General features: G+C 43.2%; 1 protein-coding gene across 1 annotated transcript; it reads right to left on the bottom strand.

Moving 5' to 3' along the window:
* Positions 1–1,764: 1,764 nt before the first annotated feature.
* LOC310876624 (endoribonuclease ZC3H12A-like) lies at positions 1,765–15,124 on the bottom strand. Its single transcript, XM_083790210.1, has 6 exons — positions 14,865–15,124; positions 12,816–13,261; positions 7,931–8,070; positions 6,378–6,612; positions 4,987–5,093; positions 1,765–3,354 (listed from the first exon to the last, which is right to left on the bottom strand). Exons 2-6 carry the CDS (start codon positions 13,151–13,153, stop codon positions 2,258–2,260), a joined length of 1,917 nt encoding a protein of 638 aa, XP_083646336.1. The 5' UTR covers positions 13,154–13,261; positions 14,865–15,124; the 3' UTR covers positions 1,765–2,257.
* Positions 15,125–16,169: the final 1,045 nt, after the last annotated feature.

Genomic DNA, 16,169 nt, shown 5'->3' with positions numbered 1-16,169 from the left:
ATTACTTACATCAAAAAGTTACTGTGTGAAAAGTAACTTTTTAGTTACTTTACTTTATAAAAATAAATCACGCCTGTGTGAAGTGAGGGGCGCTCTTATCATCGTACATCATCATGACGTAGAATAGACACTATGCCTATATTTTGCTCAGACACTGACGTAAACTTCTCCATTCCTTGTCAATTGGAATTTAATGTTTGTGTAGGACAAAGTTTGACACTATGCCTGTTTGCTCAGAAGTTTGTGAACATACACTAAATTAAAAGCTGGATATAGGAGGGTCTAAAAGAAAAAAGGGGGCTCCCAGGCCATTAATGTCCTTATAGCCTTAATTTCAGTAGCCTACTGTTATTGATCATACCAGTGGGGGCTGTGGTTATTTTCATCCATTATACTACTGTGTAGGCCTATCTATACTTTGTTATAGCAACAACAGCACGTATATAGTATATAGTATATAGGCTACCGACAAAGTTTCATTAATTTAAACCTGGGGAAAAGAAACAAGATTGGATTTCTAAATATGTTTGTCATGACAGGGAGTTTTTTTTCAAGGGGTGTCAAATTTTACTTTATATTAACAGTGGTTCTCAAAGTGGGGTCCAGCGACCCCCGATGGGACCCTTATAGGTCTAACTCTATGAGAGCGTACGGATGGTTCAGACGAGGGTCAGAACCACTGCATTCAGTTGTTGTGGTCCAACTTTCCAGAAGTATGTGGCGTTGATTTGAAGATAGCTTGATGGGGCTCGACAGACTGCAAGAGATTTGAAATGGAACCACAAGGTGTTTGTTTCCTGTCCAAAGACTCCAAACCTGCTGCAGTGCCGAGCCAATCAAACGGAAGCTATGGAACATGAACTAGAACAGGAAATAAAATGGGGACGCCACCGCCCACCGTATGGAAACATTACTATTGTTGTGCCAGAGCCGATTAGAGAAATTAGGTTATTTTTGATCAGTTTAATATTTAGCTCTACCCTACAGTACCTGACGTGTACAGACCGGATGCCTGCCCATTTACTCTCCTTTACCTTTACCTCCTTCCGGTGGTGCGTCTTTGTTTTCATTCCTAGTAGCAACAAGCTCTACGCGTTGTAACGGGGGTTGCCGAATGCCGACGGATTCAGTTGCGAAGCTCTGAATCGGTCTTGAGAGATAAAATCATACCTACGTACAATACAAATCTTAGATTGGGGCCCAGGGACTTAATACAATTGGGGTCCAATAGTCCATAGCCATGGCCTAATGATGCATTTGAAATCTGGACTAATCAGAATCCAATCCCTGAGTTCTGGGGCATAAAATAAAATGTTTTATTTAGAGCGCCCTCTACAGATCTGGTCAATGGGTAATTTATGTTGACCAGATCTGTAGAGGGCACTCTAAATAACATGTTTTGGTTTATTTTATGCCCAAAAAGTATATTATACAGAGAAGCTGGGGTGCTGAGAGGCTTCCCAGCCTGGAGAATAGACTTTCACCAACACAAAACAGGCTAGTTTCGGTGATTAGTGAAGTGGTTTAGTTTATTTTTGGTAAAGTTGGACCCGTCGCACTTTACCCGTGAGCAGCAGAAGCTTTCCTGGCAAGGCGTTAGTGAGAACTCGCTAACGCACTGGACCAGGGCTAGAGGTTGTAGTAAAGCTATGTTATCCTGGTTTGTGTCTATAGGGGTCATTATATGATGTGATGCAGGCTGCAGCCTTTGGGTCAATATGTAATACATATTCATAGAAAAATAAGGGTTGAGGACTTTCAATATATTTCATATATTTTATTTATGTACAGTCAAAATATTTAAAAAGTGATAACAAATAAAGGTAATTGCCCATTCTCTATAGTACAAAATGGCTCTCCTCACTTTGAGGCAACCTGAGAAAACAACACATGCTGCTTTGATTAAACTTTGAGTCAATGCTACAAAAACAATAGCATGTGTAGAGTAGTGCATTGCACTTATACAGTATAAAAACAACATACTCAGTCAAGTACAGTCAGTCTGCTACAATAATTCTTCATCCTGTGAGTGTGAAGAACTTTAATGCTTAACTGTTCACCCACATTGTAAGAGTAATAGTATTTTAATAACCGTATGAATTGTAATTGCATGCATATTTACAGTTGCTACAAGAGAAATCACCAGATAATATATTTAGTTGTAGTCTTTAGATTCTGAATCTAAGTTTTCAGAATGTTCACAAATGCAAGCGAGCAAGATTTGAGCCCTGGCTATCAAACTCAAGTCTCTTCAGAATTAGAAGGCAAACTGACTCTGGCCGGCCCTGTACCTCTGAATGAGCGTGATCAGTTGTGACATGTCCACGACATGGGGGTACAAGGCCATGATGTGGTCTACCACACTCTGAGGAAACAGGGTACTGAGCTGGCTCCTCATGTTCTTTCTCTGTTCACCGTTGGCGGTCTGGACCCTGGTGGTCAACCCTGCATCACAGGCACTGCCCCTCCCCCAGTGGTCATCCGGCAAGCTGTGACTCTGTCTCTTTGTGATAAGAGACTGGAAGTGCTGCTTATCGTGGGGCATTGCGTGATTGTCGCCGTTGTGTGGATGCAGAGACGGGCAGGAACCCCTGGGTGGATGCTGGACGAACCTGGGTCTATGGATGTGCGGGCTCGCATACCTGCACTGGCCGCACACAGAGTGGTGGTCGCAAGTGTGGGAGTGGTCACAGCCATTGTGGAGGGCTCTCTGTGGGGCATGGTAACTGTCTGTGGAGGCGTGTCCAACCTGTCTCTGTGTGTTACTGCCATAGGTTCCGGAGGGGAACAAACTGGCCACCCCACTGCTGTAACCATAGGAGGAGAGTCTCTCACTGCTGTAACCGTAGGAGGAGAGTCTCTCACTGCTGTAACCGTAGGAGGAGAGTCTCTCAGTGCTCTTGGTGGCGTCCTGGACATGCATCATGGACAGATAGCTGTCCAGGGAGCCGAAGGCCTCGTCAACATCCGGACTGGGACACCGGCGGTAGCCGGTGTTCCACGGTGTGCCTGGACTACCGGTGTCTCTCGGACAGACGAACTGCTCAATGGGCGAGGCCCTGTGTGACTGGTCGTTGCTCAGCGGGGGTGGAGTGGGGTTGGATGAGACGTACGTGTGTGGATGAGTAACGGTGCGCTCTGGGTCATGGTAGGGAGCTGGGCTGATGATGCGCGCGTCCTGGTCGACACCACCCTGACCCGGCTCGGTAGTTGAGATGAAGAAGCCGGGCTTTGCTCTCTCTGTTGCTGCAGGCCTGCTCATCGCTCGCAGCTCATCCGCCACAGACAGCTGTGATTGGTTAGTACGCTCTGGATGGTAGAACTTGCACTTCACTCCATAAGTACACTTCTTTCCTGGAATTAGATGAATACAGAAGGGGGGGGGGGGGGAAGTTAAAGCTTCTTTAAAACAGAGGCCACACAGATATAACCCTGTGACTGTCAATGTGCGTGCTCCTTGACACACGCTGCTGTCTGCAGGATGGTAAACACACTTGGCTTAGCAAATAAATTAGTTCTGGTCTGCAGTCTTCCTTTTGTTCCCAGGTACACAAGCAGATGCTTATTATGGCTCTTTGGGGGCCATTTACAGGACTAAATTCCATTCCCGGGCTTGTCCGTTTGGCACTCAAAGCTGTTATTGTCACAGGTGTTGATAAACGGGCTTGTGTTTGTGAGTGGGCCACTACTACCGTGCTGGAGAGCTCTCTCAGGACCAATAACTGACTGACAGACAGGCAGCCATGAATCATCAACTGATCTAATCTGTGTGACAGATGGGTTGGACAGTATGAACTTCATGTCTGTATGAACTTGTATGTAACTGTATGAACTGAGCCCTAGCATGCACATCTGTCTAAGGTTGCAACTATCCATTATTTTCAATGATACTATCGATTGCGTTTTTGATTAATTGCATTATATATATATATATATATATATATATATATATATATATCGATTAACCACTTGCAGCCTATTTATACCCCGGCGCATAACGGTGTTGTGCACAAATAGTTAAAACAGCTGATCTGCAAGCTTGTAGATCAACTATTTAAACAATTTCTGAATGTTTTTGAACATTTTTAAACTATAATTAATGACATACTCAAAATAGGTATTTATTACTAATCCATTATTTTATGAAACAGTTATTAGTTCTATTGACTGTTGCACCCGGCCTACATCTGTCCAACAGTGTGTTTTTTAGTGGCTAGGACAGTGACCACCAGTGACACCTACTGGTGAGTTAATGATAGAGCACACCTTCATTTACTCTCCCACTGATAAATGGAAAATAGTTTATAAGCTCTCCAACATTGTCAAAATAACATAATAAGCTAGGCATTACATATCACATTTAATGCAGTGTAAATTTAATTGAATATAATTCTTGGTGTATATATTGGTCATATTTGTTTCCTCGCAGTGCTTGGAAAGCAGCCAGCCACAAGGGACTTGTTTATTTCTTGTTGAAACCTGAATGGCAACTCTTCCTGTATATACCTGCAGAATGCCTCCTAGCTGAGCTGGCTAGTGTTGATTCTGTTGAATGAGCCTACCAGTAAATCCCCGGGCGTATAGTACAAGGAAATGTAATTTGATTTGTGTGTGTGTGTGTGTGTGTGTGTGTGTGTGTGTGTGTGTGTGTGTGTGTGTGTGTGTGTGTGTGTGTGTGTGTGTGTGTGTGTGTGTGTGTGTGTGTGTGTGTGTGTGTGTGTGTGTGTGTGTGTGTGTGTGTGTGTGTGTGTGTGTGCCGCAGTGGTGGAAAGTAACTTGTACATGCACTCAAGGACATTTTACTGGCAGCACGTTGTGAGCTTATAGATCTGATATATTTTCAAAAGATTTTATTTTCACATTTTTTAATCTTGTGAAATTGGACTTTCTGTTTAATGAGTACATTTACTTTGATCCCAATACTGGTACTTTTACTTAAGTAAAACATGTGAGCAGTACTTTGACTGATGTTCAGTGTGAACCAACCATAAGGACAGTGTTGCTGCTTGCTGTCCACAGACCAGGCTTTCTTACGCAGGAAGTCGTCTATTGTGGGACCGTTTCGACCCAGAGGATCGTCTGGCGGCATGAACCTGCACAGCACAAAGACAGCAGGGTAAGAAGTGGGCGACATAACCACTTTAAACATGGCGTCCTTGATGGAGGGTATGCGCGTGACATCATCATCATACCCCAAAGTTACGCGGGAACGCCTACTGAGGGGCAAAAATATATATATACTTTTTTGGGTTTGATGGCCCATACATCCAAACAGAAAGGTCCTATCTGATTGCATTAAACAACATTAAACTCACTTTGCCACTGGATTTCCCATTCAGTTTTTGCATGCGCATACCCTCTATTGTCCCTCCCCCAAAATAATAAAGATAGATATATAGATGGATAACAGGTCTACAAGCACACAACACATCACAATGCAATGCCTTGCTAGCTTGTAGATTGGATATAGTAGTAGTAGTCCGATCATTGATCAGCTCTGCAAGAGTGTGTGTGTGTGTGTGTGTGTGTGTGTGTGTGTGAATATGATAACCGATTACAAGCACACAACGCAACACAATGCAATGCCTTGTGAGATTGTATATTTTCACCATCTGTCTTCCAATAAAGTATAGCTGTCTTCAGAACCTCAGAAGTTTAAAATGCCTTCTAGTTTATATTAAGGGTGTAGTATATCAAAAAGCCAGTCTTCTACTACCTACCCTACCCTCCCACCACCCTGCAGTTTCCCTCCTATCTTACCAGTAGTTCCTTTAATGTCTAACTCTTTGAAAAGTAAAACATGAAGGACGAATGAATGTCATAATAGCTCAGTCTACTTATGCATGTCTTTGCAAGACAATACTCGGGTGATTGTATTTATTGCTTATGTTATTATTATTATTATTACACTGGGGAATGACGGGAGGATTGGACATGGTTTGGATGAGGTCTTCTGTAAGCCAAAAGCCCTGGTACGTACCTACAGTACAGAATATGGTAAATATACCTACAACTAGCCTACTTAGGCACTTTATTTTTAATTAGATGCAATTGTGAACAATAGCCAAGTAAGAGTACCGTCCTAAAAGTCGGCTCTTCGGTGCTACTGAAATCGAAATCATTTCGAGTATGAATCGGCCCTAAGTCTACTCGTGTGTGTGTGTGTGTGTGTGTGTGTAAACTTGTTTTATATCGGTTTGACCATTTTTTGTTAAAGATTTTTTAACAATTGTGGACAAATCTATCAATGGTTACATACATCAATGGTTGTCAAACTTTCAAATGAACTCTGACAGAACCATTTCCATTTTGTATACTGATATACAGTCAATTTAGACCCGCATAATAAGCCACCCAACGGTGGCTCTTCCTCTTACTTGTCATTGGCGAAGGTGTACATGAGCAGCCTCTCCTCTATGAACTTCTTCCACTGGGGGCTCTCTGTCTGCAGGTCGCGGTAGTTGTCGTTGGACACGATAATGCCGTCCAGGTCAAAGGCCAGCTTAACGATGTAGCGGTCGTCGTAGCACACCACCCTCCTCCCGTTGACGCAGCGCGACGGCGTGTACACCAGGATCTTCCTTCTCTCCAGCTCATGGAGAATGTGTTGGTCTGCAAACAAGCACAGCACATTGCATAGTTAGAAGTTTAAATGTGCAAATTGAGAAAATAAGCCAATTTAAGTTTTGGGCTTGTATAATGTAGAGCTGATATTTGAAATCTTTTTCACCTACAATGACATGCCCAAAATATACATAGGGATGCCAGGTCCAAAGTGGTTTAACCCATTCTGAACGGGCACCCATTTTGGTGTCGGCATCATGTCGTGCTTTAGCTATTGAAAAATAGCAGATCTACAAGCTCATATCGCGCCACCGAGTGGCGCGATACGAGCTTGTAGGTCTGCTATTTTTGAAAAATCAAAGAGCGACTGACATTTCTAGAATCTGATCTCAGGTCAGAATGGGTTCATCAGACCAGTGTGTGTCCGGCGGAAACCTCGTATGAATCTGATCTCGGGTCATAATGGGTTAAACAGCTTTGTTTACCATGTGAACAATAAGCTGCGTTTTAGTATGGTTCCACTTCCCTGTTCCTGCTATGAAAGGGAGGTGGATTAAGTTGTCAAACAATTGTGACATGGTTTTAGATAACATTTATTACACCATGGAGATGACACTGTGCCGTAACCCTTGCTGGACCATGTATGAGAACAGCATAGTACTGATAGTTGTACTGTACCATCACCATGACCATACATACACTGGTACACTGTTTGTTTCTCAACGTGTTGTCCAAAAGGACTCTTAAGGCCCATTCATACTCCAGTTTTAGGTGATAAGGTGACCACCGAATCGGTGGTTAGTAAAAACAGAGAGATGTGTTTGTGTGAGTGGTGACCCCCGCGGAGTGACGTGTGTAGTTTCCGGTGGTCACCTTATCACCTAAAACTGAAGTATGAATAGGCCTTCATGGGTCTGTGACTCTGAGAGTTTAATAAGCTCAGTCCAAGAGATCTAACAAAATGGTATCAAGTGGGGGTTGTAGCCTAGTAGTATAGGATCAGTACAAAATCACAATAGCATTGGAGCCTGGATCAGTGAAACACTGTGCACTGGCACTGAATAGGCACAGAGAACAGTTTGGAAGATTCCAGTGGCCAAATACTGATATGAGGCAGCAAAGACGGCATGGTTTATTGATTACTTATTATTTTAGATATTTTTGTGGCCTTTATTTCGATAGTACAGTAGAGAGTCGGGGAGTGACACGCAGCAAACGTCCGCCGGGCTCTGGAATGGAACCTGGTACTCAGTGTCAGTCTGCATCAGATCCTACATGTGGTACGCGCCTTCACCACTCGGCATTGATTCCTAAATCTTTTGATAAATATTGTTCAGGCACCCGCCCTGCCACGCAGTCTCCTCACCTGTGATGGGGGCTTCGGGTCGAGGCTGCTCCTTCCTCCACAGGGGTACGAACACGGTGACGTCACTGACCCCTCTGTCCCAGAACCACTTGACCGCCAGCTGCAGCCCCTTGCAGGAAAACACTTTCTTGTCGCCATGGCTGCAAAAGATGGAACGTTTCAGCTTCCTTTTTTTTCAGTTTCTGTAACTCACACAACTCTTCTCCCTTTGCCAGGAAACAGGCTGCGGTGCCAGTGTTGCCATATCCGCTTATTAACTAGCGACTTTTGGCATTTGTTTTTTTCTATGAAATCGCTTGTAAATATTGGCTGTTCTTTTGGGCTCGTTTCTAAAGTGTAGTTGCTTATTTGGGCTTTCCTCCTAGTTCCTACTGTTTTTAAACCAATGGTTTTCAAACATTTTCATGTCAAGAACCTACAAATGAATATGTATTTTGTCCATTGGCCAGTGGCCACCATCTGAAACTATTTTGTGCCAGGGACCCCCATACAAGATTTGTGTTTCCCCACATTCTTCACGTTTCTTTTAAGATTTTTGTTGAAAATAGCAGTGTTGTGAGCTTGTAGATCGATCGGCTATTTTCAAATAGCCGATGTGATATATAACTTATAAGTGACCTGGTTGGTTGTCTCTCAGAGAATCTGGCAACACTGCATGTGCGTGGTGCATGTGTTGAAAGATTCTCTCCTCCCGAGCGGTTATGCAGAACCACTGCAAAGCAATGGTGGACAAAGTACTGTATTGCATATACTCAAGTATTCTTTTCAGTATCAATACACTGTGTATTGAAATTTAGAACATTTCTACGAAGTTGTTGTGAGCTTGTAGAACTTCCATTTCCACCCACCATCCATGCAGGCTATGGGACTTCAAACAGGATTACAGATCTCATTGCCTGGGACGACCGTTCAAAAAACGCTAATAAAGCGCTTTAATTTGGAAAAAGTGATAAATTGGCTTCGTCACTGTCTTCATATGCCTATGGTCATTGCTCGTGTGCAAGTTCACATCAATTGGCCAAACTACTGAGGATAAAAATGCGGATAAGACAGAATGACAGAATACTGGACAGAGGTTTCTTAAAGGGTTATTTCAGATTTTTGGACTTAAAGCTGTAGGAAATACATTCCATTAATATAGTGGTTGCAAAGGTGGTCTGGTTTTGGTGAATATTAAGTAGTTCCGGTCATTTAGTGGGGTGGGGGGGGGGGGTCACTCATTAAAAATAAATTAATCCACAAAACTAGCATTTGTATTGTTGACTTGATCTGTTGATCTGTCACATAGAACTATGTTTATGTGCTGCTTCTGGTGTAGTGATACTGCAGAACAACAAAATGTGACGGAGGGGTCAAAGTTGAACGAAAGTTACGCTATATGGCAGACATGGCATATATTTCCTACAGCTTTAAGTCCAAAAATCTGAACCCTTTACATTTTTAGGATATTTTTGTAAGTTTGAGTCCCAAGAAGAAAGTCATGAGCGCAAAACCCCCCCCAAATACTCCACAAATAAGTAAATATAGGCCTACTGCTGCAAAGCGACTGCTTAACGACCACTGTAAACACTGAGTGATGCCTCGCTCATAATATGACCCTATACTGGAAAAACAGGATATCAACGGTAATGTTTGGGTCCATTTCACACCCTCAGGAGTTCACATGAACACCAAGGGGTTTACTGAGTTGTTCACACAGATGGACATTATACTGTATGTACTGTATGTCATGAATGTTGTATCAATGTACAGCAGTGTGTTTCTTTCTGTACTAACTTATGGTTACAAATTTCGATATGTTTTTTCTTGAATGGTTATGGACATACAAGGTTTGCGCGCGCACGCATGCATGCTGAGGATCCTGAGGATTTTCCGGAGACACCTCTGGTGGTACGTCTCAAGTGCCTTTATGTGCCTGCTGTATGTGGTCCAGGCTTCTGACCCATACAGAAGGGTGGGGAGAACCACAGCTTTGCATACCAAGATTTTGGTCTTTGGTTGGAGGTCGCGGTTCTCAAAGACTCTCTTCCTTAGCCTTGAGAAGGAGCCACTGGCACAACTGAGGCGATGGTGTATTTCATCATCGATGACAGCATTTGAGGATAGGAGGCTGCCGAGGTATGGGAAGTGGTCCACATTTTCCAGTGTGATGTTGTCGATGGAGATGTTGGGGGGTAGGACAGGTGTACTGCTGTTTGGTGGTGGTTGGTGGAGGATTTGGGTCTTTTTTATATTAATGGCCAGACCAAGCTGTTGGTATGCTTTCGAAAAGGCGGATAAGATGGACTGTAGGTCCTCTTCTGAGAGGGCTACAAGGGCTAAAGTACTGTGGCTGACATATTGTCATGCAGCAGTCTCAGTACTACCCGGACATACTTTTCTGGGCAGCCAATCTTTGCCAGAACCAGCCAGAGGGCTTGGCGGTTCACTGAGTCAAAGGCTTTGGTGAGGTCTATGAAGGCCATGTATAGTGCTTGATTTTGTTCTTGCAGTTTGGCGAATAGTGAAAATCATGTCAGTGCCTCTGTTTGGGGCGAAATCCACTCTGAGACTCACACACACACACACACACACACACACACACACACACACAATGTTCGGGGAGGGAATGGATTGGCCTATCAGAGACAGTAAACGTACTATGGGGATTCCCCCTCATGCTACCACCAGGAAGCGATTGCAGGATGGCTTTGCATACAACAGGTAGAGGAGATAAGACTACACTAGCTGAATGAACAAAATAGCTCTCAAGTATAACAGGACAGGTGCACATGTAGAAAAGGTTATGCACTTTCCGGAATATGATTTAGAAAAACACAAACTTTGCATGCTTACTTACTTGCCTCCATGCTAAAAGACGCCCCATGTGTATACTGTATGTATTATGTGAGGAAGTAAATGATGTATCTTATGGGGTAGTAATGACTGGAACCGATACTGTGAAACTGCAGGGTTGGATGTGAGGTTTTGCAGCTTATATGCCCCCCCCCCCCCGCTCCCCTCTCTCTCTAAACAGATATACATTACTTAAGTTGTTCCTTTGCACACAATCTGGTGTGGAATTGTGTCATCTAAACGGGTATAAATTGTTGAGTGAATTGCTTTCATCGAGTGAATTTCATTTCTACCCATTTCCAGGAAAATGTGGTTGCTATGTCTGAGGAATGGCGACAGTAAAAACATTTTGTCCTAGAGTTCATTCTCTTTCACTCTGAATCTATTTACAGGAGATAAGAGAATATAATACTGGGTGTATCTGGCACAACATATTTTTGTTCTCTGTATCAACTGCCACTTGTTAAATATACAAATTTCCTCATATTTTCTTTTCAAATCTTAAGCCATATGATTTTAGATTACTCTTGGCTAAGGTGGCACAGTGGCACCCACGGTGGTAATGTCCTCATTGGGAGTCATTCTAACAGCTAAGTACCTTAAACCGGGAAAGCATCCGTGTCATTTTAGATTTAGCTAAAAAGCATAATTTTTTACTTTAAATATTCAAAAATAGTAGATGGTAGATACAATTTACAATTTAGGCATTTGGCAGACGCTCTTAATCCAGACCGATTTACAGTAAGCAAGAACAAAAACATGGTAATACGTCAACAATAGTCATGAATCATGTAAGCTAAGAACCTGGAACAATGGAACAATGGAATATCTATATAATAAAACTACTTACTTACGTAGTATGCACTACTTAAGTTTAGCCTTTGCATACGCCTGTAAGGTCGTTGAGACTAGGGCAAGTGCTACGGGCTAAAATGGAGTTTGTAGATATACAAGCTTCTTGAGAGCTGCTATTTTTCGTGAAAGATCGTGAAAAGGTGTGCAAATCTTTGAATATACAGTATATCAATTTTAAAGCAAACGTTTTAAACTCAAATCTTTGCTTCTGGGGGTCCCTGGAACAACATATTTTTAGATGCCGTTTTTGTAGAATCAGCCTCAGGTCTTATTGGTTTTAATAGCACTCTCATGCACCTCAAATGGCCTGTCACGAGCCATGGAGTCTTCACTTCTCCATATTTAGAATGAAATATAGGCTCTGATCAGGGTTTCACTTCCCATTTTGTGTAAGAGGAAGTATAAGGTGATGTAGACCCAGGTCTGAATCACAATTCACACTGGTATAATCCCTAAGACAGGACAAATTTGAAATTAATTCAAAACAGTATGGTCACGTATAGTATAGTACTATATTGTTCGTCGCCTTTGCCAAGAATTTACACATTTTGTGCATGAGGAGATACAACCTTTATAACTTATCAGTCAATTCTACACTGGTATGTGACATCCCTGTGAAGAACACCGATAGAAAGAAATGAGTAAGAACCAGATAGGTAATTGCCCTTTCTTAATTAGCCCGTGTTGTGATGTCAGAATAGGCCAGATCCATATATGGAGATATAGGGGTGATCAGGTTCAGAGCAGAGGCAGAGGCTTTTGTGCCGGTTCTGGGAATCCAAACCCACAGGAACGCACCCAGAGCCGGCCCGGTTCCGGTGAACCGCCCCGCGTCCGAAACGGTAGAGAAATGACAGTTACTGTTACCATGTGGGGGTCCCCAGGGGTGTGGGGTTAATACATTTACTATGTGCGTGTGTGTTTGCGTTAGGTTGCACACATGTGGTGAAAAACAACCATGTTGTTTTCGTGCTCATACCCAGCCACCCAGCTACCCAGCCACCCACACAAGCCTGTTACTTTGGGATTGTTTATCTGTAAAGACCGATTATGTAATCACTCTGATTGATTAATCGGACAAATGCCGATTAATAAAAAAACAACTATAGAATCGTCCGATACCGATGTGTTTGCCGATTAATCTCCCATCTCTATGAGTTACACTAATACTAAAGATGATGTTGGGGTCACTCACCTCATGGCCACATTGCTCCCATCGATGACCACTGGCCTGAAGCCAGCACTAGAGTCTCTGTCTGCAGCCGAGTCAGGCCTGGACGGGGAGTGTTTGGGACTGGAGTTTGAGCTGGTCGGGGGGAGGCCGCAGCCTCGCGGGACCAGCTTGGGGCTGGGCTGGGAGCCCGTGGACGATGCACTTTTGTTGCTCGATTGCCTGTGGCCAGTCTTTATCAGCTCCTCCAGGATGTCGTTGGTCTGTGCGTCGTGGTCGAGGCTCTCCAGCACGCGCACGATGTCGGCGTGGGAATAGCCCAGCTTTGTGAAGCGCTCCACCTTGCTGTGCTGGTGGTCCATGTCGTATCGGACAGTCTCTTGGGATTCCTCTTTGCTCCTCTCAAGATTTGTTGTTCGAGGAATCCCTCTCTCCGCCTTATGATATCACCGTCGCCACGGCAACCGCTTCTGTTTTGGAACAGTTGACATGATGACATGTGTCAAAAGAGGGCGTAGTTTATACTCTTACACACACACACACACACACACACACACACGTGCGCGCATACACACACACACACACGTGCGCGCGCATACACACAGCATCCTCTTGCTATTGTAAACACAGGAAGCAAGTGGTGGTGTCACTGGAGGGTTTCGTACCACTGGGCTGAGCCTGTGGTACGAAAACCGCACACTGCAGCAGTGCCGTCACAAGTCACAGCGTTTGCATGCACAGACACATGTGCCGACGTCATACTGCACAAGAACGCCCCCTTCAAATGCATAGATAGGAAGTATGGGGTCTGACGTAAAGCCCTGGTCTAATTTTATCTAAAATGTCACTGGGGTCAGTTGCCATAACAAGCATGAATGGAATCATTGCATGTTTTTCTCTCTTGAACCAAGTGTTGTGTTTTGCCAACAGGGTGACGGTGTCACCCTGTTCCACAAACATCTTATTGTGTCTGGAAATCCCCTAGCATGTGTCGCCAAAGAGAGATAAGGTTTAAGAAATATGTCTGGATGACCCAGCTCAGACTCTTACTTTCTGTCCCATGAACAATGACATGGGCCTATGATAACCAGCTGTTATTGCATGCCTGAAACGTTAACAAGTGCGCTTGTGAGTCCGCAAACACGGCATGAAACCGCTTCTTCATTTCAATGCACAGACCTGAAACCAAAACAACTGTTTCCTTGTTTGGACCTTTGCTTGATACTTATTTGATTATTTGTTCGGTCATACCGTTCTGACATACCGGCCACATACAGATATGCTAGGATTGCCTTTGAGATGTTGACTACACTCTTAATGTATGAGGAAGAGAGTAGCATGCAGGAGAAACACCGTCAGGTTTGATTAGTTTTCAAAGGGCAAAACAATTAGACTACTTTGAGAAACACAGTCAGGTCTGATTAGTTCTCATGGGAAATAGCAATGACTTAACTGAGTGTCATGCCTTCAAAGGAACTAGTGCATAAAATTAAAGTGGATTTATTTTGAGCAAAGGCGTTCACCTCCCTACACAAGACTCAGCTTTGCACAGGCTTGCTACAACCTGCAGCAAACCACATCCTTCATTGTTGTGTTTCTTAAAGCTGAGTTCATGTGCAGCACTTCCACCGAAGACCCAGATTTTATGAACACAAAGACAAAGATTATCTTTGGCCGCTTGTTGTAGACATGTCACATTCCATAGGCACTGTTTTCTCAGTAATCTGTAAGCACGTCAGATCACAACAAAACATGACAGTATGTCTCTCGAGATAAACAGTTCTTAAAGTCATTAATTTCTCAAAGGCATTTGTTTCTGGTCACCCAGGTCAAAATGAATTCTGATTGATACATCTAGAATGAAAACTGGAGACACTTTTGAGGTGCCCAGGACTGACATTGTCAACTACTACTGCGGATAACACAAGACAACCATTATCAAGAAAAACTTAGTACACATGCAACTACTGTCTGACAAATCACACACAACGAAAAACAATAGCCTTTGTTTTCTGCACAGACAGAACCCAGTGCTGAATATCAGTTACAGTTTTCGCTTCGCCTTGTACTTACACTTAGAGCGAGCAGCTACTCGGGAGCGTTTAGTCTTGGTAAGTGCCTCTTGCTGTGCGAGGTACCCTCGGTCTGTCACTCCAACCGACCGGCAGATGGGAGTGTATGAAGTCTGCTCTTACTCAGTCAGCCTCCTTTGGCAGACAAAAGCAGCCTGTGTGCAGCCAGTGTCTCTTATTATTACTCATAAGAGGAAGTCGAGTGCACTGCTTTTGAGAAAGGTTCGCTCAGGCCAGCAAGGAAGAGGGAAAGCTATGTGAACTGTAATTTACTTCCTCCTCAGGAATTGCAGCAGCTGCAGTGCAGACACCTAAAAGTTTATATGGAGCCCTCAGCCCAGAGGGGTTTTGTGCTGGTGCCCTACTCCCCGTGCTCTTCCTGGTGTGGAATTACAGTGTTGCACCTTACAGTTATAGATTTGGTTTGGTTTAGTCCAGTTATTTGCACAATGATAAAAAAACACAGAGTCATAGTGATAGGCAGTTACCGTGGGACAAAAAATAACCTTGATAAGTTTGTATTTTACGCATGTGAGATTATAAAGCTCATCAAGGCCTTAAATAACAGCTCACAACAGAGACGGAAGCAAAAATATTCCAGTGTAAAACAAATCCAGATTACAGGAAACCAGACAAACGGTAATGTTTTCAATATGTGATCAAACTGAATTGTTTTCAGTATAGTAGAAAACTTCTTGACTTTTTGGCAAGGTTCCGTTGATGATACTGGAACAGTAACCTACAAAAACAAATACTTTTTGGAATCATTTGTATTTAGATGAACGTTCCATTATTGTATTTTATATAAGCTTATGTAATGGAAGCAGAGTTACAGGTACACAACACCAAGACACCCGAGGGTGTGTGTCAAGTGTTATCATAGGATAGGATAAAACGTTATTGATCCTCTGGGAGGAAATTCAATGCAACAGTTCGATAACAACAACACACAATGATGACATAACTAACGCAGCACACACAACATGCATGCAGTGCAGAATATAAACGGGAATAAAATTAGTTTTTGTTCACCCTGCTTGTGTATTAAAAAAGACAAGCAGGCTGAACTTGGTGAACTGTACAGCCTGGTGGCTATTGTTGGCACAAAGGGAAAAGTGTCTCCTGGGATGGGATTAAGTCTGACACTCATCTTCAGCGACCTCATTACCTCATTTACAGAGGATTGCCTCAAGTTGATTTCTGGATTGCCCCTCTATAAGTGTTATGAAGAATTATAAGTGCATTATAAATGATGCATTATAAATGTGATTATAATGCATTTTAGACCTGAGCTTTAAGTAAAGTG

Source organism: Protomyctophum parallelum (assembly GCF_964188405.1).
Source record: "Protomyctophum parallelum genome assembly, chromosome: 19".
NCBI classification, from domain to species: Eukaryota; Metazoa; Chordata; class Actinopteri; order Myctophiformes; family Myctophidae; genus Protomyctophum; species Protomyctophum parallelum.
Note: the sequence above shows the minus strand (reverse complement) of the source record. Positions and strands in the feature narration are given on the sequence as shown.

What these genes read in the sequence shown, in the direction of transcription:
- LOC310876624 (XM_083790210.1), bottom strand. Translation starts at nt 13,153, where the DNA reads ATGGACCACCAGCACAGCAAGGTGGAGCGCTTCACAAAGCTGGGCTAT. An exon ending in GGGAGCAATGTGGCCATGAG is followed by an intron (nt 8,071 to 12,815) that starts GTGAGTGACCCC and finishes CATCTTTTGCAG; the next exon opens with CCATGGCGACAAGAAAGTGT. An exon ending in TACACCTTCGCCAATGACAA is followed by an intron (nt 5,094 to 6,377) that starts GTAAGAGGAAGA and finishes TGTGCTGTGCAG; the next exon opens with GTTCATGCCGCCAGACGATC.